We start from the raw sequence: 22,976 nt of genomic DNA on the forward strand, positions 1-22,976 counted from the left end.
CAGTTTAAATATCACTATGTGAAGCTAAATGGCAGTGAGTATTTACATTTTTATGACCCTAAATGCAACATTTAAAACCTCATTTAGCTTTGGGTAGTGTGTTTAAGAATAAGAGCTTTGTTTTATAATCTTAGTCTTCATAAAAAAGTGTCACTATTAAAACAATGTCTACCTCCAAAGAAGGGAAGTGCTTTGTAACAGATCACAGATAAATTCTTTGACCTAATGCTAGAATTTAATCTTAAAATATGACAGAGATTTCATTGTTTTTTCTATTAAAGCAGCTTGATTTATGTTTTTAACTTAATTTGAATCACATAGCACTGTTTACCAAATCATTAGCTAGTCTATAAGCTAAGTCATCTTGGTCTGCACTGTTTCAGCAGGTGTCAGGCCCATATAAAACACAACAAACTTAAATGCTTTATACTAAGGGGAAGTGATACCTGTGCATCTCAAACATGATTACCTTTTGTTTTTAAGATCTCTGCTTCTCCACCACCAAAAGCTTGTTGTGAGCTGCAAATAATGTGTCAACAACAATGTGACCTATGCAACCAAAACCAGCTTACGTTGACTTTGTTTAACTTGTTAGCATGATATTATTTGCTAATTAGTGCTCAACCAAAAATGTGGCATGATTGTACCTAAGTAAAAGTTGAGAAATCATGAGTCAGACACTTCCATCTGAGTTTGTGTTTGTGTGTAAGTTACAGTCAAAAGTTTAATTTTGAAACTATTTCAAAGACTTAGAGCAATCACCTTCAATTTGTGCTAACTCTGTGGGGTTGAAAGTACAACCAAAACCTTTAATATTTCTCCTCGCTTCACTCACATTTCTTTGTTGTTGAACTTTAATGAATGTCTTAAATCTGTAAATCTTTCTTTAAGATCTCAATTGTTCTGAATGAATGGCACTTGAAAAAAAAGAAAGGCCATTCAGCACTGCCATCAATCATTGATAGATGACTAGTTTTTTCTGACCTTCCAAAGTGAAACATTCTCGGGCATGTTTGACCACTACTGGGAAAAGGGAGGCGGTGGATTTCTTATCTATCAACTTCACCAAACGGTCGTCTGCTGTCATTGTGGTGATAACACATCAGTAAACATACGATGAGCGACTCATCCGTCTCAGGAATGTACGATGGTTATATAAATGGAAAATATGACTGAATAAACTGTTGCAGATGGGGGCTTACTTATTAAAGATATTCTCTCCTGTAGCTGCTTTGTGGCTGTTGTCAGTAACCTTGTGTGAATATAAGGTGTTAGTTGAGTTTGTGCGACTACAACAGAAACCAACACTCTGTTTACTGTCAAGAAGGCTAGAAACATCTCTTCATCTCTGACCTTGCTTTGCTCTTTTGTACATTTTCGCTCATCCTGGTGAACCTTGAAATGCCTTGAAATGCAACTCAGAGAGTTTTTTCGTCATTCTTTGTCATTTCACAAACACAGGTGGAAAATCCCCAAACAATTCAAATTGATCATTTTCTAACAGCAAAATATAACTGTATGAGACTATTTCAAAACCTCTGATAAACTTTTGTTAATACAAAATGAATCATACATATGATACTAATATATTCTCAGGTTTGGAAACCTGTTTATGAAATGTAATAATTCTTGTTCAATCCCAGATGGGGGAATTTTTGTTGCACATTATTCCTCAACTCACTGAATTTCTTGTCATCCTCCTACAACTACAGCTGTCGAGAAATGCCAAACCAAGAATATATCAGAGGACACATTTTGTTGTATATCTATTACCAGAGTCCCAAAGCACAGAGGAGCTTTCTGCAGTAGCAGTTTGGATGACAGCACCCTCATGCAGAGAAACATGTTTACCATTAAAGTACTTTTATAGGTATGACACAAGAACAGCAACACAGATCCTGTATAATCAATCTCCTGCAATAAAAATGTTTTATAACAAATGCAACCTTTGGAAATGTATCTTATCTTTCTTTTCCCCCTTTGGAACAACACTTACAGTAAGACTGCACCAGTTCTGAGAAATACTATGGATTCAGTTGGGGTTAAAGGTCAGATATGTTGTAGCCTAAGTTGTCCTCCAGCAGCAGGAAATATTCTCAAGCTCTTTGTCTGTTCATTACAACATATGTTAGGGCATGTTTTCACTTCCACATGTTTAACCTTCACTGTGTGTGTACACAGGTGCAACACACCTTAGTGTAACCCCATACTATGTGACACGTGAGTCTCCCATGTAGCGGACAGTGTGCCTATTAGTCAGGTGTGTTCATGTTCATGTGGTGCAACACCATTAAGAATACTACAGTGTTTTGAACGTGGCATGAGATTGTGAAACACAGGTTGGTTATCAACGGATGTAAGAAATGAACATTAGATTGTTGAAAATTTCAGATTCCAATAAAGTTGGAATAAAGTTCTGTTGATTTTAACAATTGTACAGTGTCTTTGAGTTTTTGAAAAGCGATATAAAAATAAAATGTATTATTATTATTATTATTAATAAAGTATTTTCAATATGGAAGGCAGTTTTGTCACAGCTGGAAAAAGACTGGTTCTAACTTAATGCTAACAGTTTTATTTTGGCAGACTGGACTGATCACCTTAATTAGCTGCCATTTCAAATCAAATCAATTAGTTAAAGAAAGTTTGATATGCTCAGGCAGTGATCAAAACCACAAACCATACTAATCACACTATTTGTCCTGACTATGGCGTCACAGTAGTAAAATAAACTAGATAGGTCAAAATGTTCAAGTATGAATATGGTAGGGCACTAGCCATATTGACTCACCCCAAACTGCATCATGGCTCTACATAACATTCAGTAGGGGAACTTGTCAGGTAGTAAACGCAGGGTGCAAATGTAAGTCATACTTTTAATTAGTGGTCAAAAATGAATTCGAATATCTACATAAATGTATAAAGTAATAAAGGTCTGTATTTTTTTCATTTAAATCTATATGCAGCCTAGCAGGCGTGCTAGCTTAGCTATCGTAGCTCAGGCTGGAAGTGTGTGATGATGACATTTGATGCAGGATAGAGATATTTTGGGTATGTAGTAGCAAGTATGTTTGTATATGGTTTTGGATACAGCCTAACTCTTGTCGTCAAATCTTGCATTTGCTCAAAATAGAAAAGCCCAAGTTTAAGCTGCACTTGTCATAAAGTTTATAGCTGCTTCATCTGATATTTTTTGACATTTTTATATTTTTGGAGACAACCTGAAGTGAATTGTTATCTGACTTTGCTGTCCCTATTTAGAACTACTAGATGTTTTAGCAGTACTGGTAGGGAAACAGTATACATAGAGTGAGAGGGGGAGACTGTATTCTGTCAGTTTAATGTTGCTTTCCATTTCATATCAGAAGATACCAGTCAGAATTAACAACTGGAATAGCCTCTGAAGATGGAATTCTTACTTGGAAACTTTGAGCAACTTCAGCTCGAAATCCAAGATGGCTTCCTCCTGCATCAACAGTAAAATACTGTACTTTAGATAGTGTTTTTTTTTTTTGCAACTCAGTCTTGTTCTGTGTAATAATATAAATTACAACGATAGTATTTTAATAGTAATTTAAATAGAGTGTTGTCATCACCTGGAATTGGCTAAAAATGTTTACAACAGCAGGAGCTAATGGCTAAACAATTTTACAAGTTGTTTCAGCTCATAACTGGAACACGGTCAACTTGGATTGGCTGTCACTCCCAACTCCGACATCGGAAAGTTTGTTTCACAATGCCTTAATAACTATAAACTACAAAAACAGGCTGATGAATACTACATACTGTATTTTATTTATGGCCACACATCAGTTATTGTCTGGGTTGCTATCAGCATCAAGCCTTCACAGTGCCCTTGTTTGGCTCTAGACTGTTCAGGTATGAGTCTGAACACAGTGCAAACAGGAGAGTGTATGTAGAAGGGGCTGCCCTTTAGTGGTCAGTGGTCATGTCCTCAGAGATAGGTATACTTGGCTGTAATTGGTTCCTTAAGTTTAACAATGGGCAACATGAATGGAGATTGCAGTAGCAGTAGCTTTGAAAGCAGAGGGAAGAGCGCCACCTACAGTACATTATGACACAAAATCTCACACTAAAATCATCACAGTATGATGATTTTGTTGACTCTTGCCAGAAATAGCTATGTAGACCAATACAAAATAACCTAATTGATTATCACTGTTGTAGTGTAGGCTTAAACAGGAGAGCCAGTTCATGATTTCAGTTAATTCATGTGTTTGAGTTAAGGTTAAAATATGTTTCCATTATTTATACAGTGAACTATTTACATAAATGTTTACAAAAGTTATCATTTGAGTATTTATTTAGGATGTTAGAATAATTTCTACAGCATTTGTAGTCCGATGAAATATATTGAATGTGGTTTTCAGTATGTTTACCTGGATGTTGGTCATCCTAGCCTCTGATTGGTTGATTATGTGACATAAGATTGAGTGACAAGAAAGTGTTGATGTTATGCCGATAGAGTGTGGCTACAATAAAGTGCTCTTGAGAAAGTTATCAGTCTTCATCCTGCTGCTTCTTATTAAAAGAGTGACCCAACCACCTCACATTGCACCCTCATGTTACAGTAATTTTCCAGGTAATCCAACAGAAACTCAGGTTTTACATTAACAGCAGATGATCAAAACAAGTACAGCCCATATATAAGCAGAAGTGCTGCAGAGCAACTGTCTGCATCTCATCTGCTTCTTTAATATTCCCTCCACTTTGAATATTTCTTGCTGAATCTGTGAGCGAGTGTGCCAGTGCAGGTTGCTTCTTTCCTTGATCATGCACTGAACGGTCAGCCTCATCGCCTCCATCCAGGGGAGAGAACTCACCACCTCCTCTTCAGCCAGGCTTTGATGTTTCAGGCTGCAGTTAACAAGTTATTCCTCTCTGAAGTGTATTAGCTTGAAATGGAACCTTTTGATCTTTCTCTTCATTCGTTTGACCTTGTTTGTAGCTGTGGGGGCTTTGTACGACAGCACAGAACATTTAGTGATATTTGCATTTTATCAGCAGTGTTTGGTTAAACTGTTTGGAGTGTTTAACAGTGGTGGTAAACTGCACAGGGACTGATGTTTACATAACAGGTTATAAAAGACACTGATTTTGAATATTTGGGTTAATAGATTTGGACCGTGACCATGTTTCTTACATTTTTACCACAGCAGGAGCACTTCCAGACTTTGTGAATTGATTAGGTTGGCAGAGATTCAGCCTTTTCCAATCGTGCCAACTTAATATCTCAATGAAATAAATCATTTGAAGAACTTGTGAGCACACCAAAATCAACAGCAGGAGCAACAACATCTCCTGAATACCAAAGAAAAGAATACCCGGCTTTCTTCTTTGCAGGTCTGAGAGCGACCTTTGAACATTTCAGGAGAGAAACCCAAATATAAAAACAAATACTGGATGGATTTCTATTAAATTCTGATAAGATATTCATGTTCCCCAGAGGATGAATCCTGATGACTTTGTTGATCCCCTGACTTTTGTCAACCAATGTCGCTAAGCTGACATTTGTGATTCTGATCAAAATGTCATGTATTGTTGGATTGCCTTCAGATTTACAGGAAATATTCTGGTTCCCTGGAGGATAATTCAAATGATTCCTGTGACTTTTTCTCCAGCCCCACCATGAGGGTGACATTTAGTCTTGGGACCAATCAGCAATCATGGGATGAGGAAATACACCTGGGGGTCCAATGAAGCCTGCAGATATTTTTGCTCTTCAATTACAGCAAGCAGCATCTTCTGGTGTCCAAAACAAAACCAAGTGCTGAATTGCAGCATTATTCCGCATTTCCATTATTTATATGTATATCATGGGCACACATATCTACACTTTACACCCAAAGATGATTTAACACTTTTTAGGACTCAATGATTTAATACACAACACCCCATTTCTATCTATGTCATCTGCAATCAACACTTTCTCAACCTTTGATTGTTTGAAATAAAATACTCCCACACCAGCTCTCTCAGGCGTACTCCAGGTGTACTTGGCCTGAGTCCTCGGTTTCCAGCAGCATTGACTGACAGCATCAGGATCACCTGTCAAACTACCTGAAATCCACCACAGAGAGAAAGTCTGAAGGGATTCTGCTCACAGCAAACTGAGAGAAAATATTAGACGATGACTGAAACATGTGGGCTAAGGAATCGTGTTTGAAAAGTTATTTAAATTCATTGAGACAGACTGATTTTTACCTGCTCTGTTTTTACTGCCACACTCTCATCTTGTCACATCCTGCTGCTTCGTCCTGGTCTGCATTCCCTCCACTCCCTCTCCTGCCTGTCCTCATCATCTGACCTCCCCTGCCTACTTGTTCTCATGTTCCTACTTTTTCTCATTATCACATTTGCTTGCCTCAAGCACTTTTAGATAGGTTGGCCTGATTCGGTTCACATGCCAGCCCTTGACCACTGCTGAACTTTTACCTGACCCACTTGTGTCTGATTTGAACATTTGGGCTCAAACTTGATTTTCTTCTGGAAATTCATAGCAGTGAAAAACCTTAAATGTCAAACTGAGGATGATACAGGAGGGAAAAATCAAAGGATTACTAATGCTTAAATAATGTATCCTGTAAGAACATCATATATTTACAACTGTGTTTGATAATCTGTTCAGCATGAGTTTGGACTGTACACTGTAATATGTAGCACTGCAACTAATGGTAGTGTTAATTGCTGATTAATTGGTTAACTGTGAAGACAGAGCAGTAATTGGGTGTAAAAACAATGCAGAAAATCTGAACTTTGACCTTTTTTTTATTTTTTATATCAACAGTTTTATTGGACTCAGCCAACACAACAAAAAACAGCAATGCAGCCATTAAACTCAGAGATAGATCTCATAAAAAAGTAGATGAAAAAAGTCCATAGTCAGAAAGAAAATAGATAATAATAAAGAAAAAATAAATACATACAAAATTAATGAATAAATATGTATAAATAGAAATAGAAATAAAATAAAAAATAATAAAAAAGTTAGCTTAATTAATAAAAAAAAAACAATAATAATAATTAAATACTAGAGAAGTAATAGAAATAGATACAACAAACTATAAAGTATAAAAAATTTAATGTAATAAAATATTAATAATGTACAGTATTTTACAAATCAGTCCATCAGAAAGACAACTGAAAAGAGATGAAGCGCCAGATGCCCACCTCATCTGGACTATATTTGTTTTTAACCTTAATCTTGCAGTGATACTCTCCATATAGAAAACATCCTTCATTTTACTCTTCCACTGTGTGACTGTGGGGGGCTGTGACCTAAACCAGGAGACTGTGATTATCTTCTTTGCAACCAAAAGCAGGACACTCAGCAGTTCTGCATAGTTACCGTACTCCTTGTCTCCTGGCAATCTTAATTTGACCTTTTCTTCTCACTAAATTACTCAAACCCATTTCCATAATAATACTCATCAGTCAAGCAATAGAAGAAAGCTTGATACATACTTACCTGACACATGTGGCCTGAGTTACTGTGACCTGAACTGGAAAAAATATTTTTGAATTAGGATCTTTGAAAAACCTTCAACCTCACAAAGACTCGAGAGACCTTCTCTTTTTTCTTTAGATTTGATATTAAACAGGATATGTTTATATAACCGACATCTTTTTGTGGCGTGTCTTGTAAAGATCTTTTGCTTCTTTGACATCCCTTTCTAATGACCTAAAAATCCACATGGTTGTCAATCTAAGGCAGAAATACACCCAGATTGTTTTATAACATTTCCCCTGATACGTCCCCCATGACTCCACTTTACTAATAGTTTACTTCATGTCTGAAATAAATCTGGCTCCACACAAAGACGCCCATTGACGACACATAGTCGCAGTACTGGAAGAGCTCGTGGAGAGCAACATCTCACATTCAAATACCAGGATTTGCCCGAGGAAGAGAACTTATATCTGAACCTCCAGGCAGGGGTAAGACAAGAGATTTTGTTATTGAAATACAATTCACTATTCTGTTATAGAAAGGCTACTATTAATTTGCATTCTGTGTTCTTATATTCAGAGAAAAACAAACTGATTTGTGTTTCTCTTGATAAACCTTTGCAGGTACCCAAAGCTCGTCTGCAACATGAAGTTGTCTTTTGTTCTAGCTTTTGCGTTTATCCTTCCACTTATGAGGGCTCAGGTACCTCACTGGGGACCATGTCCAGATCCAACTGTTCAAACTGCCTTCAATCTCAAACAGGTACAGACTACTCTGTTCAGAAATGAGCCAGAGTAGAGCCTGGCTTCATGATGAGGTGTGGATGACTTGATTTGCTGACAGGTCTTTCTTCTTCCTGGAAAAAACACAGTACAGTTTATCAGCTGTTATTTAAGTAAATTCTATGAAAATGAGTAAGAAATTAACGGTGTAGGAGATTATATTTGTGGCAATTCTTATTCTATAAGAAGGGGACATCATTTATAAGGATTTGGCATATTACTTATTACTATCTTAACTTTGTTTTATCATAATCTGAGATGAGGGTGAGGTGTCTTGCATTTACAAGCAGTGCACTCGTATGTTAAAAATTGCGCCTCACACTTTTTAATGTAGTTGGTAGCAGATACCAATATTTTTAAAGCATTTATACATCCTTCCCTTGGCACCAATAGACATACACCCTGTGTATGCAGCACTTTAAATGCCAAATATTAATTTACTTTTATGTTATAGTATGCTAAAAACCTGTTCATAAATGCTTCTATATTATTATTACTATGAAAGGGATGCTTTACTGCTGAACTTGGTCAAAGTGGAGCTAATTTGTAGTTCTTATAAAACTTATGGGTACAATGAGAGATAAAGCTGTTAAATAAATGTAGGGGACTCATATATGTTCTTTATAACAACTACATCTCAAATGTCAAGAAGAATAAGTTTTGACTGGCATAAGATGCAAATAAAGCTGCACATTTTCCCTGACTCCACTAACACATGTAGATTTATTCATACTCTCTTCTGTCAGTGCTCTCAATTGTCTTTGAACTCTCGTGTGTATTCCTGCCCTCTCAGTTCATGGGGAGATGGTTTGAAATTGCCAAGCTGCCGGCCCAGTTTGAGAAGGGACGATGCATCGAAACCAATTTCACTTTGACGACGGACAGCTCCATTCGGGTGGTCAGCTCTGAGATACTGTGAGTCCTATCTGCAATTTCTTTGTGCAAATGTGAGGTCAAGAGGTAATATTTCCATGGTTTGTATATCCCTTTACGTGACATGAAATTTAAATTTCTGGGTTGAAACAGAAAAGGAGAGCTGAGGAAAATAGAAGGACTGGAGTCATAGAGGACATGAAGAATCCGGCCAAGCTGGGGATAAGTTATTCCTATGGTGAGGAAGACATTTGATGTAGACTGACGGCTGACTGTTGTGTGCTGTTCAGGAAGTCTCTATGTAATGCCAATGGCCTTTAACCTCTCCCCACTTCATGTCAGAGATATCACTATTTCTCTTGGGTTGGATGAAGAGAAAAAAATGAGGTCTTGATCTTGCTTTCACAGTGCTTCCATACTCCCCTTACTGGATCCTGTCCACCGACTATGTGAACTCCGCTGTGATCTACTCCTGCACAGACATCCTGAGACTCTTCCACGTTGACTTTGCATGGGTCCTCAGCCGAACACGAACCTTGCCAGAATCAACTCTTGAGAAAGCAAGAGACGTCTTTGCAAAAAATAACATTGACGTGAGCAGGATGATTGCTAGCAGACAGCAAGGCTGTGACAAAACTCTGTAGAAGAGCAGAACAAGTTGAGGCAGTTCATGACAGGAGGGAAAAAAATGTTTAAGAAATCTTTTACTTTTTCTTCATGCTGATTGTGACTTGGAGGCTAGATTTAACATATTTACTCAGTTTCTTTATGTTTGGAATCTTTCTGCCTTGTCATGACTATATAAATGTTTACAGTACAACATAACTGCATGCCTCACTGTACATTATCATGGTTTGTTGAATTTGACGGAGAAAAGCAGAACTACTAATGCAAAGTCATAGTGAACCCATCTTTTTGTGAAACGTATCATCACTGGTGGTGCTATTAAAACCTGTGGATAATGTTTTCACAGAAGCTATTTTGTCATAATAAACAATTATCCCTGTTTCATTTACAGAATTAAATAGAACACTTAATAGATTGGCCAAAATTTGATTACAAACAGTATACTGCAAAGTGGAGACGTGAGTAATCTAATTAAAGTGTTTAACACTTACATCATGGGATTCTTATTTGGTTCCATTTTTGACTGAAAAACAAATACCACTTGGTGAAAAAGATTTCAGTTCAGAGTAAAAAGGAAATGCAGACAAAGATGATCCATGTCAAATTTTGTCTTTTGAAGAACATTTTTTACCTGATATTGCTTAAAGATAACCAGTAATGTACCACATGAACCAAAGTGTGTTATGGTTTGTAATGAAGTATTTCAACTGGACCCAAAGTGCAAACCACATAAGGGGGATAAAGGTTGTGACAGGGAGATTTTTAATGAACAGGCTGATGAATAGAGTAGAAGTAAACCCAGAGGCTTGATAGTGGAGGCGTGAATGAAGGTGGAAAAACTGGCTGAGTTGAGGCAGTTGAGAGGCGTTGGATGTGGCTGAGGCTTGGCAACAAGTGGTGAGGTGCTGAGGCTTGATGGAGGGATTCACTGGAGACAAAAGAGCAAATTGTTAGGCTCAGGACAAAGCTACAGGTAACACAAAACTATTACTATACCACTAGAGGAATGGTAACAATCTGACAGCAAATGGGGAGAAGACTTGAGATTATATGTGGCAGCTAATCCGGAGTAGATGGATCACAGGTGAGTGGAGAGCCCAGCATCTGGGGACCACGCCCAGCCTCTGAGAAGGAGCACAGAGAACAAACAAACAAAAAAAAAAAAAAACACACAGCAGGGAAACAGACTTCTAAACATTAAACTAAAAATCCAAATCATGACGTGTTTAGTTTCATAGGCTCTAGATCTGATGGCCTGTTTTAGTAGCATAATGTTATCTGAGACATGCATGGGACTAAATTACAAAAAAGACATATTTCTGACTGAAAGTATAAAAGTATACAACATTTTTCGACAGCGTCCCAGCTAGCAATGTTTTGTTCTAAAACATTCTGTTAATGTTATAGAGAATGTTTCAATCGAATGTTAACATTTTCAGGGGGAAGTTTGCTTTGTGTTCAAAGAATGTTCTCTAGTAACATTCTCTAAAAACATTAAATAATCTGTGACCCAAAGAATGTTATGAAAATATCATTTGAATGTTAAAGATAAAACATTCTATCTTTGTTCTAATTAAATATCCCCGGAATATTCTTATACAAAACATTTTGTGATTTCAGGCGTTAGAAACATCCTGAAAACTTTTTTTTACATGTTGCTTGAGAATGTTGCTTCTTTGTTGTTAAGTAACATTATGGATCATTTTACAGAAAACAATTCATAATCTTTTTCCTAAATAATGTTATCAAAAAATCCTCTGAATGTTAAAGACGACTGTTCTTTTGTCATCAATAGTTAAAAAAGGAGCATGTTTAAACTGATAAACATCCATAAGAAGTTCTTTGAATATTAAACTCAAAACTGTGTCTGTTACCTAAAGAATATTATCAAAATATCATCTGAATGTTAAAGACAAAATGTTCGTCTTTCATTAATAGTTAACAAAAAAGGAACATTATTAAAACCGATAAACATCCTGAAGATGTTCTTTGAATATAACACTCAGAACCTTTTCTTGAAACATTATCAGAACTTATAGGAAATGTTAGCCAATGTAGTGGGAACATTCATTCCACTGCTAGCTGGGTTAATAAGCAATTAAATAGATATTTAATAAAAATAATAATCATTGTAATTATACTAAAACAATGATTATAATATCATATGAAAATAAATCGGTTGCAAAATGAAAAAAGAAATGAAGAAAAATGTAATCAACGATTTAAAATAATAAACGGACACACTGTTTTATCCATGAAAAAATATCTAAAAACTTAAAGCGGAACTCTTGTGATTTGATTTCACTTTCCCGTCGGATTTATTTTCACGTGGCGCCACAATACCTTTAGCATCTGTAGCAGTACATTTCGTGAAAAACTGAAGATAAGGCGTTCTATTTTGTTTCATCTATGCCACTTAAGGATCAGTCCAACTCGACCGTGATGATGAAGCCCGCAGTGGATGAGATGTTCCCGGAGGGCGCGGGGCCGTACGTGGATCTGGACGAGGTTTGTGGGATAACACTTCAGCCTATGACTTCAGCATAGTGAGGCTTTCTGACAGCGAGCTTACATTAGTAAACTTCAAACGACGAGTTTTTGCGTTCGTTTTCTTCTCATATAGCTATTATACCATCATACATTTAATCAGACGCTTGACTGCAGTTATTAAAAGTATAGAATAATAAAAGTTTACACTCAAATTTAACATAAGCTTGTTTAACTCGTCGGATAATAGTAACCTTGCTCAAGCTAGTAAATAATATTGTGTTAAAGTACAACTTTGAGGCCTTGTATTTTATTTCACCATTTCACATTTCGAATGAAAATATTTTTACTAATTAGTGTCATGACATGTCAAAATTTCATAAAAATAAAAACAACACATAAATCATGACACATTAAGCCACCCAGGAGTATGAATGCCCAAAATAAACTATGTAAGCATTAAACAGCTGCATCATCGAAATAAGTAATCCATATACTGTGCCTCTGAGCTGCATGTTTGTCCTCCTGCAGGCTGGGGGAAGCACAGGACTGCTGATGGACCTGGCTGCCAATGAAAAGGCAGTTCATTCTGACTTCTTCAATGGTAAAATATTCCTTCAAACATCTCTGCACCCCACAGACTGAAATTCTCTGCAGCAGACATATCTAAACCCCTCATTAATGGAGAAAATACCCCAGGGGCTGTGTGTGTACTATTTCTTGATCAGACATTTCAATATGCACATATATAAACAAGCCCAAGTTTGACTGAAAATATGCATGCACATTTGTAAAAGCATTAATAAAAGAGATACATAACTCATCAAAGCTTATTTGAGTGAACTTGTGAACTGCAGCAGAGGACTTTTTAGATTGACTTAGACTTGATCATGGTTTCAAAATGAATGTGATAGATTTTTGAAAGCCAATTATTAAAAGTTTAGTGAGCCCTCACGTATGGGGAAGTTCCTATAGATTAATTATTATTATATTATTATTTCTGCAAATTTTCAGCAACGCCCTTCATGTCTCCAGTTATTGACTTCACCTCGGAGGAGTTAGGGGCCAGTAGTTGCTGAAGCAAACACTTTGTTAATTGCCTTGTTTTGACTTCTCCTTGCCAAATAAGTAGCAACGTTTTTGAATCCACTGGTTGTTTGTGGCTTTACAAAGCTGAAATTCCTTCTGCAAAATGAGCACTGTCAGACTTTGGGCTTAAAGCTGCTTGATACGTGCATTGAGTCTAGCATTTCTAATCAAGTGGAAATAATTTTCACAAAAGGGAATGTTTTGGAGTAGGTGTTTCATCTGAGGGACTTGGCAGGCGATGAGTGTTAGACATTCTTCCCTTATTTATAGCTGATTTGTGAATCTGATGCAGTGTTTTGTAGCTGATTCTCTGAATTTTGTATTGGTCCTTTAAATCAATCCAATAGTCTCAAAACTGAGCCTGACAACAGGCTCTGGCTGTAAGATGCCTCTCACAGGACTTGTATGTATCAATGCAAATACATTTTTCTACTCAGGTAATTTAAAGTCTTCCTCACATCTTCAGTGAGGAAGTTGTCACTCAGGGGCAGATTGAATCTATTAGCTCGTGAGGTTTCTTCACCCCTGGGCGTCAGAGCGCTGCTGGTTCCACAGCAGGAAATCTCTTTACTGGTCCTGAAACATTCCTCGTACCCCTGCCCTCCTTTTTACTAACTGTGTTTTATAATGTGGTGTGATCTCTCTCCTGAGGCACAGCTACATCAAACAGCCACGACTTCTCGCCATATGTGACACAGGCTCCACGCAGGCTTCTCAGCAGGGGGCTTTGTGCATGTGAATGTATGAGGCTCATTTAGAGTGTGGGGCTTTTATTCCCTTCAGATAGATATGCGTGCCTTTTCACTGTCTCCAGGCATATTGGAAGCAGCTCCAGATCCCCCTGGCCTGCATTTGTAAAATAATTTTAAATGTTCATTCCTATAAACAATCAGTGTCACGCTGGTTCAGATCTGTCACAGTTACAAAAGTAAAGCTGTTGTGACAGTTTGTGCTAATTTGTGTCACTTCACACCAGGCAGGAAGATTCAGGCTTACAACGGCTCTGTGGAAAAAAAACTTTGTGTTGCGTCCAAATGCTTCCATACATGTGTACGTGACTGTAGTCTAAATAATCTCTCCCTGTAGAAAAAACATAAGCTAATGACTTTCGTAATGTTGTGCAGAATCAGGTGTATGTGTGTTTATCGTATACAGTAGGAGAGTATAAGTATATTCCGGACCACAGTTTATTTTCCTGCATGTTGTGTCAATATTTTTTTGCATGGGTTCTCATGTTTATTTATGAGTCTTGCTCAGACAAATTGAATATGTGAAGATATTTGTGTTAATGTATCTGGAAAGTAGAGTTGATACAATACCAGAATTTTGAGATTCAATACAATACCAGGAAAATTCAATTCATATCAATACCTGTTATGATACCAAAGCAACGAAAAATTTGCAATCCTGCAGATTGTGCTGGTTTTGTATAGAAATAGTCACTGAAGATAGAACAACATTTGTACCTTATAATGCAGAGAAGGTGTGTAGTGGGTTGTATCTGCAGAGAGTGTGCTCTCTGTCTGTATGTTCTAATTTCAGTATGTTCCAATGTTTAGTAGTGTGTGAAGCTCCCAATCAATGGTCAGGTTGCTACCATAGACTGTAGAGCTTCCCGTGCTGACGGGCTGCAGTACAGGTCATAAAACCCACCTTTGAAAAGAGTGAAAAGAGCCTAAGTGTAAAATTGAAATACACATCAAGTAATTTTTTCTCAAACATGGTTTCTCTCAATAAAGTTAGTACTTATCAAGCTGATTTATGTAGAAGTGCTAATTGTTCTTGAAAAGTTTGGTTGAAGGTAGCGCTCTGTACCGGATTATCCGAGCAGAGGAAGAGCAAGAGGAAACGTAACAAACACTAACAATAGAGTCATTGAGCTTTCCAAAGCTGAAAGTGTGTGCTTCCAATCAACACAAGAATCTGTTCTGATGTGGATTGTACCCACCTGAAGGATCTTTGATGTTTTATCGGTAAAGTTTAATGCGTGTTTTGATTAGTGTCGCATGCCTAGGTTTCAGCGCTGCCCATGGAGGTGGTCATTTGGCTTCAAAGCTCACAATGGGTAGGAATGAAGTTGAAGTGTCTGTTCTACATTGAGTCAATGGTTGGGACTGATTAGCATCAAGGGACCAGGTGACGTCACTGTCTCTCCTCTTCTCTCTCTCTCTAATAAACTTACTGTGTGTGTCTTTATTAGATGCTAAAAGGACTTCTCGAAACATCAGTATTTGTATCTGAACAAGTGCGACCTCAGCAGCAAATTAACAAAATCTGGCACCTTCCCACTTGTTTCTGCAGAGATGTGGGCGTTTTTATAAAAGTCTTTAGTTTAGTGTAAACAATCAGAAATTAACTTCTCATTGTTCAGTTTGACTGCTTCCTTTTCTTTACTGGTGCTCTTTCTCCGTATTTTATCTTTGTCTCTATATTTCTGTCCATGTGAGCAGCAGTCGCAGAACGACAGAAGGAATGTTGTGACTTGAGCATACCTGTCTTTTGTTGTGTTTTGTTTTCTTTGTGAAGGCTTTAATCACGGTCGACAAAATGTTGTTTTGCCGTCATGTGCTGTCTGATTTCTATGTTTGTGTGTTTTGATGACACCTTTTAAAGCAGTCAGTCTGCTCACAGTCCTGGTGTCTGGGAAACTAACTCAGCGCTCATGTTCTCACAACATACTGTATGCTTGCTGACTGAATGCAATCAAATGATAGTCCACTGCCATACATAAATATGGAGCTTCGATTTCCTCAGCTTGTGTATGTTCCCTCACTGTGATTATATTATAAAGCTTGATGTGAATTCTCTTGAACACCACATGTAGAGTTGCTGTAACATTTCTTCAGACCTGGAAATAACAGTTGCATTGGGGGGGGACTTGCAACAGACTTTGATTTTCGTCAAGCGCTAAAATCTGATACACAGACCCGCCTGGTAATGTAATTTTAAATACACAACCACAAACATAATGATTCTATTTATTTTTAATCAAATAGAAGAAGAGACAGAGCATCTGTTTCCATATGACGCCCAAATAAATTGTTGATGGTAAATATATTAAAAAGGAAATCTGAAAAGGCAAAGTTATAAATATCAGATGTGCATGCAGTGAAAAAACACTGCAGCTCAGACAACAACAGCAAAACCAGCTGAATAGTTCAGCAGTCACTAAAAACTGAGCGCTTTCTGCAGGAACAGGGGATGTGGCACATATTCCCATGCATGTTCATACAGTCCTCCTACTGACCTTTGACCTCACAAACCATCAGACCCACAGGAAGGCCACTGAGCAGCACCCTCCACTCAAGTGTTTCCAGATCCTGTAACTTTTATCACCCTGCACCCCTCTCACCCGCTGACCTATAACACTGCTTAATGACAAAAGGCCTGGCCTGCAGACACGTTTGAAATACAGCCAGCTGTTATGTAACCTTATTGAAATAATTGTGTGTTTTTTGTTTTCCACAGATTTTGAGGATCTGTTCGATGATGATGACATCTAGTGACTTGATGTCTCCAGAGTAAAGATGGATGATATTTGCACCTCTCTGCACCTTTTTTTCCCCTCAACCTTTTTTTTTTGTGTGGAAGCAAACCATCTATTTTCTGTCTAATGACATACAATTTCCTTTCATAGTCGTTCTAGTTTCAGGCTTTTTAAAACATCCTTAAAAAGTCGACAGCAGCTCCAGATGTTGTGAAATTCTTAAGATCCCAAGGATTCCTTTATACATGGTATGTTTAAATTATGAGCTTGTATCCTGCTCATGTCTCAGACTGCTTCTAAACTGGATTGCAGGTTTCAGTGAGCGAGAGAACACCTGTTAGGAGAGTAATTATACATGTGATGGGCATGCTGTCGCCCTTAAGCATGCTGCAGGTGGCATATGATAGATGATGGTCTGTTACAATCACTTAAGCTATTTGTATGACAGTGTGTGATAGACTTACATTCTGCAGTGGGCCATGTTGTGTCATTTGTACATATGTGTACAGTAGTTATAGAGCCATAATTGTATTTTTGTGACAGATTCTTTATGTGAGACTGATTTAAGTTAATAAATAATATTTTCTATTTATGAAGAAGAATTATGTCTTCATTTGAATTTTCCTCAGCCATCTTTTAAGATAGTCAAAAATGAGTAATATACATGGGTTAGGTTTCAATGGGTTTTTCTGATGTAAACATGCTTTTATTTTTCTTGTCTTTGAAAACAAATGGCACAAAGTAGATCAGTCACCTCTCAGCTGATGATTGCATTTGTGTCCTCACAAGTATCCTCGTTATAATAAGGCATTTAGAGTGATGGTTCTAGCTTTGGCACAAGTCATTCAGGTGTCTCCTGGTACAAAACATGATGATGAATCAATAGAAAAATTGCTCACAGAAACAGAATACTGTCAAAACTATGCTATAAATACAGCTGTGAATTACTCATTGTGATAAAGTGATGTTTTGAGAGGAGCTTCCAATCAATCAATCTTTATTTATATAGCCAAACAAATATTATCCCATGAAGCTTTACAAACAGAGCAGGTCTAGACCATACTCTATGTTATATTATTAACAAAGACCCAACATCAAGACAGGATAAGATCCAGTCCCATCTTACAGACAGGACTCAGTCTGATCTCATATTAATCCACCATGAGCAGAGCACTTTGCAGCATTTAGCAAGTTACAGTGGCAAGGACAAACTTATTTTAACAGGCAGAAACCTTGAGCAGAACCAGACTCATGTTAGACAGACATCTGCCTTGACCGAGTTGGGGTTAGAAAGGGATAGAGGGAGATGAAGAGAGATAGATGATAGTGGTGAGACGGATAGTAGTAGTTGTAGCAGCTGGAGTCTGCCATGCCCACAGCAGGAGGCCGTCTACGAGACAAGGGAGCTCAGGGACTCCAGAAAGGTCTATTGTTAGTAACTTTAATGGGACAGGAAGACTTAAAGTAAGTGACAGGCAGACAGAGGTGAGAGGGGAAAGACAGGATCCCAGTGTGACAGTTCCTCTGGCAGTCTAAGCCTTTGGCACCATAACTGAAAACTGATCCAAGCCTGAGCCAGCTCTTACTATAAGCTTATCAAAAAGTTTGAAGCCTACTCTTAAAAGTAGAGAGGGTGTCTGCTTCCCGGACCCTGACTTGTAAATGATTCCAAAGGAGAGGTGCCTGATAGCTGAAGGCTTGACCTTCCATACTATTTTTAGAGACTTTAAGTACAATGAGCAGGCCTGCATGTCGGAGTGTAGTGTTCTAGAGGATCTTTTTAGGTCGGAAGAGGGATTTTACATTCTATTCTAGATTTAGGGTCAGTGTAGAGACGCTAACACAGGGGAGATGTTCTCTCCTGCCTTAGTTCTAGTCGGTACTTGAGCTGCAACGTTAACAGTTAACAGCTTTGTTAACAGATCAATATGTACTGCCAGTATGAAAAGCCAGGAGCCAGTTTTTGCATTCAAATAAATGATGTGGGCTTTTTTGCTGTCAGCCCACATCTGAGCAACACATTACAACAGCACATTACATCACCAAATAAAGTCTACAGTGTCTGACACAGAAGACTTTTGGCGCTGATCTGAAGGACACTAATATTTACATTTTTGGGCAACAGCATATTTGTGTTTTATTACGATTCAGCACAAGCTGAAGACTGATAAGAGGCTTCTTAAGAGCACAAAATGCTAACTTCACTTTTTAACAACAGTACAGAATCAGCAAAACAGAGAACTGTGTGGTCAGCACAGACATTTCCAACAGTTGTCTACAAGACAGAAGTATTAATAATCCGGAAATACTCTCCCTAGGGCAGTGAACGGCTGTAAACACACTAAATGGCTCTGGTTCGGATGAGCAAAATAAATCAAACGCTCAATTAACAAAACAAGTACTATAGAAAAATGATAAGCTTAATGAAAATTGATTCAGAGATTGGCACAAAATATTGGCATTGCGTAGACTCAAAGTCTAAGAGGGGGCAGAAATAATGTTTTTTTCATTATAAAATGCAACTTGTGCAAACATCTAAGGACATTATTTATATTTAATTGAAATCTAAAACTTTGGCAGACAGGTTTGCATTGATCTTATATCACTTTACCATGACCAGTGGTCTAAAGACATGCTAACTTCTCTGTGAAGCCTTATTTAGGCACAGTGGTTCAAGTTCCAAGTTCACTTTCTTAACTTTGTATGTTTGCAGGTAAGAGTTAGCTATTAAACACTTTAAAGTACAACTGTTGCTGATGGAAATGTCATAAACTTTGCACGTTTTCAGTCTTAAAGCAAATTATTGAAATCTGTCGGTTTGACAGAAGATGACAAAGATCTTTGTATGTTCTTGATAGAGGGCAGAATCTGTCAAAATACTAACAATAGTGGTGTTTCTGCTTTTTCTTTGAACTGCACATTTAATCTCATTGTAGCACAAGAGGAATAATCAGAATAACACGAAAATAATTTGGATTTATAACTTGGAAATCATGAATGTCACAGGAAAGGTTTTTGTTGATTCTCTCTCCTTCTCTAATTTGACAACACTTCTGAAAGCACAGCTGAAGTGCTAACATAAAAGCATTTGACAGGCACCGACATTTTAACAAGAGTCTGTGTTTTTAATGAGCTACTATTTCATAAGAACCATGAGCAGGTTTATGGGTTCTTAGCCAAATCTTGGTTAAGTTGCTGTGAATTTTCCATGCACATAAAGAGACAGACATCTCTCCTTAAGGCTGGCTACTTGAAGCTGAAGAAAATATCCATTTGTCTTCTCTGACAGCACCGGTTATTCTGAAATGTGTAAATTGTAGGGATCATCGGTAAGGTTCAGTCACCATCAGCTGTTCAACAGAGACAAAGTCTAAACAGACAAAGTGTTCTGTTTGTTGTAAATCAGAGTGTGACTGTATAGGACTGAAAGGTAGTTGATACTTAATGTAGATCAAATCTGATGGAGTTAACACAACTCAAAATAAATTAAAACCAAATTATACCTGAAACTGCTCTGACATTATCACTTGTAAAGGCTACCACTCTAGTCAATCTACAACAGGGTGATTGTACAGTATATGTTAAGAGGTGGTGTTACAAATAAATCTACTACACTATTTGAATAAAAAAGAATATAAAATGCATGAATGCTGCCTTCAAATGGAACATGCAAAATCATGAAGTTGTGTGAATGATGGCTTGGCACTCAAGTGGTAATTGAATGAGAACACTGGTGCAGGGCAACATGGTCACCAAAAGTTATAAGTTTTTATTTGTGCTAAAACGCTGCGCGGAGGAACATGAGAAAGACAAAAAAGAATCTGTATCAACACTTGCATGGCTTCTTTTACTCCCGTACATGGCTAACCTTTATCAAACTAAGCTGTACAAGCTGCACTCTCGCTAATGTTAGCTAATTTAGCTCCTCTAACAACAGACAATATCAATGACATAATAATGCAATGTATTTATGTGAAACTGGAGTCCATTGGCTACACCATCTCTGAGATGTCATCACAACTCGTGAACTTGAAGCTTTCAGAAAAATGTGGCTTACAATGTTGTGATTTCAATAAGAGGGAGGTGTTTGAACGCTAAGCTAGCTATATGTTTTGTGAGCAGCGGTTGTAATTATTACCGTTAGAGATATAATATTTGAAACCATTAGCCAAAATGTAAGTATTAATCATTAAATATAGTATTATGTATAGATATCTGTTTAAAACTATGTTAGCTATAAGTCATGGCTGACTGGTTAAAACATAACCTCTGTATCTTACTGTACAAATGGTGCATTGAGCATACTATGCATAACACAGGCAAGTGATTCGTAGTGTAACAATATCCAGTCATATTTAGTTAATTGGGCTAAAGAAGTGTAATCAGTTTAAAAATAATTAGAAGAACTCATTTGGATGAACAACAGTTCACACTTCCTCCTGTGTTCACACGTCTGTGGGGATACATCTGAAGAAAAATGGTTGCATATATCCATTTAGATACAGTCATTTCTGTTCATTATTTAAGCAGGTAGATGTTTTAAAAGGAGACATATTTTCAAAGCTTGTCTGCTGTGGTGCTTGACTACTTTAAGGCATTTTTTGCAAGTACCTGTAGCTCCCATGACTACTGTATATTCAACTGACATAAACTTGAGGCTGCACATGCTACGTGGCACAATCTATGTACTAGGAACCTGTACCAAACAAACAGCGGTGTTGGCATGCTGGTCCTAATAACCTTTCTCTCCCACAGCAGCAGCCTCATTAGTGGTGTGTGCTGTATGAAGCCTACCTCTCCTGATGACTCCTGTTTCTCCGTTTCTTGTTGGAAAGAAAACGTGCATGTGCAGGTATGATGTGAAAAACAAAATGTTTTTCTTCCTGATATTGTTCCAAAGAAGTGTGACCATTATTTTTAATCTCCCAACAGAATCTTACCCTTTGTTGGAACTCAGAATCATATTTTTTGCCAGGCAGACTTTATTATAAAAATGTCCTTGTAATTTTGGAGCAAAAATAATGGACATTGATGAAGAGTAACAAGTAGAAAGCTAGTAGACAGCAGTGCTCCTATTGTCATCCATACAAATAAATATACTTATAAAGTAGGATACAACATAAAGTATGTACAATTTTTTAAAAGTTGAGTAACTTTATCCGAAGAAAAAATGTCTGCAGACTTCTGGCATAAAAGCCCAACACTATATTTGAAAACATTAACAAAAAGGCTGGTGCAACAGCTGCCGTGATGCAGTGATGCAGTATTGCACCACAGAAGTGAAAGGAGTCACGGTCCCGTCATCCTGGACAATATTGCTCAAACACTTGTCAATATTCTGATGCAACCTAAGACTTATTTTGGAAATACTTGTTATTCTGTGCAGAGGATCTCAAGGAGATTAAGTGCATGAATAAAAACTGGAGGTTTAATAAACGACTGATTTCTTCAGAAGTTAAAGAGATTATTGTTATTTACTGCTTCTTATTCACTAATAATTTCTTTTTCATGAATTAGTTATATTATTAAAGTACTATCAACATGAGGATCATATCTTGCCATAGTTTCCACTGAAAGTTTTATGAGTGCCACCTCAGTGATAGCCACAGGCAAGTCTATATAAATCCATTCTTCTGTAACGGAGGCTTCAAGCAGAGTTTAAGAGTTTACAGTTTTTAGGTTCATGCCCTCTAAGTCATTTATTAATTTATCTATGTTGATTTCAGATCTCAAAACCAACTAGTGGCTCATACACACTGTCCCTCTGTATGCTGGCCCTAAATTCCAAACCTGTGAAGAAAGAAACCTGGCGCTAAGTGGCACCTTGTTAATGTTTCTCCACAGAAAGCAGTCATGCTGCTCACCTCCACTAATTACAGGACCCCTATTGGTTGGATGGATGGCGGTGCAGGAGCCAATCCTGGAGCGCCTACCAGCACGCTGGAGCCATATGACATGCATTTTTGTTTTTAATGATCAAGAGGGCTCCTTAAAAATGTTTGCCTGCCTGTCCGTCCCATACAGGGAAGCAGAGAGGTAGAGCGTATAGCTCAGACGACCACAGTGCAGCGAGCCCCCATCCTCCCAAGAAGCTTGAACCAGAGAGCCTCGCCTGACCACAGGAGGCCACAACTTCAGCACCTTTGCAGGTAAGGACTGG

At 37.6% G+C, this 22,976-nt stretch overlaps 2 protein-coding genes across 2 annotated transcripts; both read left to right on the forward strand.

Moving 5' to 3' along the window:
- The first annotated feature begins 7,820 nt into the window (after positions 1-7,820).
- apoda.1 (apolipoprotein Da, duplicate 1) lies at positions 7,821-10,120 on the forward strand. Its single transcript, XM_034702048.1, is given in 6 exon segments — positions 7,821-7,959; positions 8,095-8,233; positions 9,047-9,168; positions 9,280-9,305; positions 9,308-9,364; positions 9,535-10,120. Coding segments are annotated over 5 exon segments (558 nt in total). The 5' UTR covers positions 7,821-7,959; positions 8,095-8,116; the 3' UTR covers positions 9,771-10,120.
- A 1,932-nt stretch (positions 10,121-12,052) lies between these two features.
- On the forward strand, positions 12,053-17,415 carry LOC117826166 (COP9 signalosome complex subunit 9-like). The gene is made up of 3 exons (XM_034702049.1): positions 12,053-12,261; positions 12,772-12,844; positions 16,798-17,415. The coding sequence occupies exons 1-3, from the start codon at positions 12,163-12,165 to the stop codon at positions 16,830-16,832; spliced, it is 207 nt and encodes a 68-aa protein (XP_034557940.1). The 5' UTR covers positions 12,053-12,162; the 3' UTR covers positions 16,833-17,415.
- The last annotated feature ends 5,561 nt before the right edge of the window (positions 17,416-22,976 follow it).

Source organism: Notolabrus celidotus, chromosome 15 (genome assembly GCF_009762535.1).
Source record: "Notolabrus celidotus isolate fNotCel1 chromosome 15, fNotCel1.pri, whole genome shotgun sequence".
Taxonomy (NCBI): domain Eukaryota; kingdom Metazoa; phylum Chordata; class Actinopteri; order Labriformes; family Labridae; genus Notolabrus; species Notolabrus celidotus.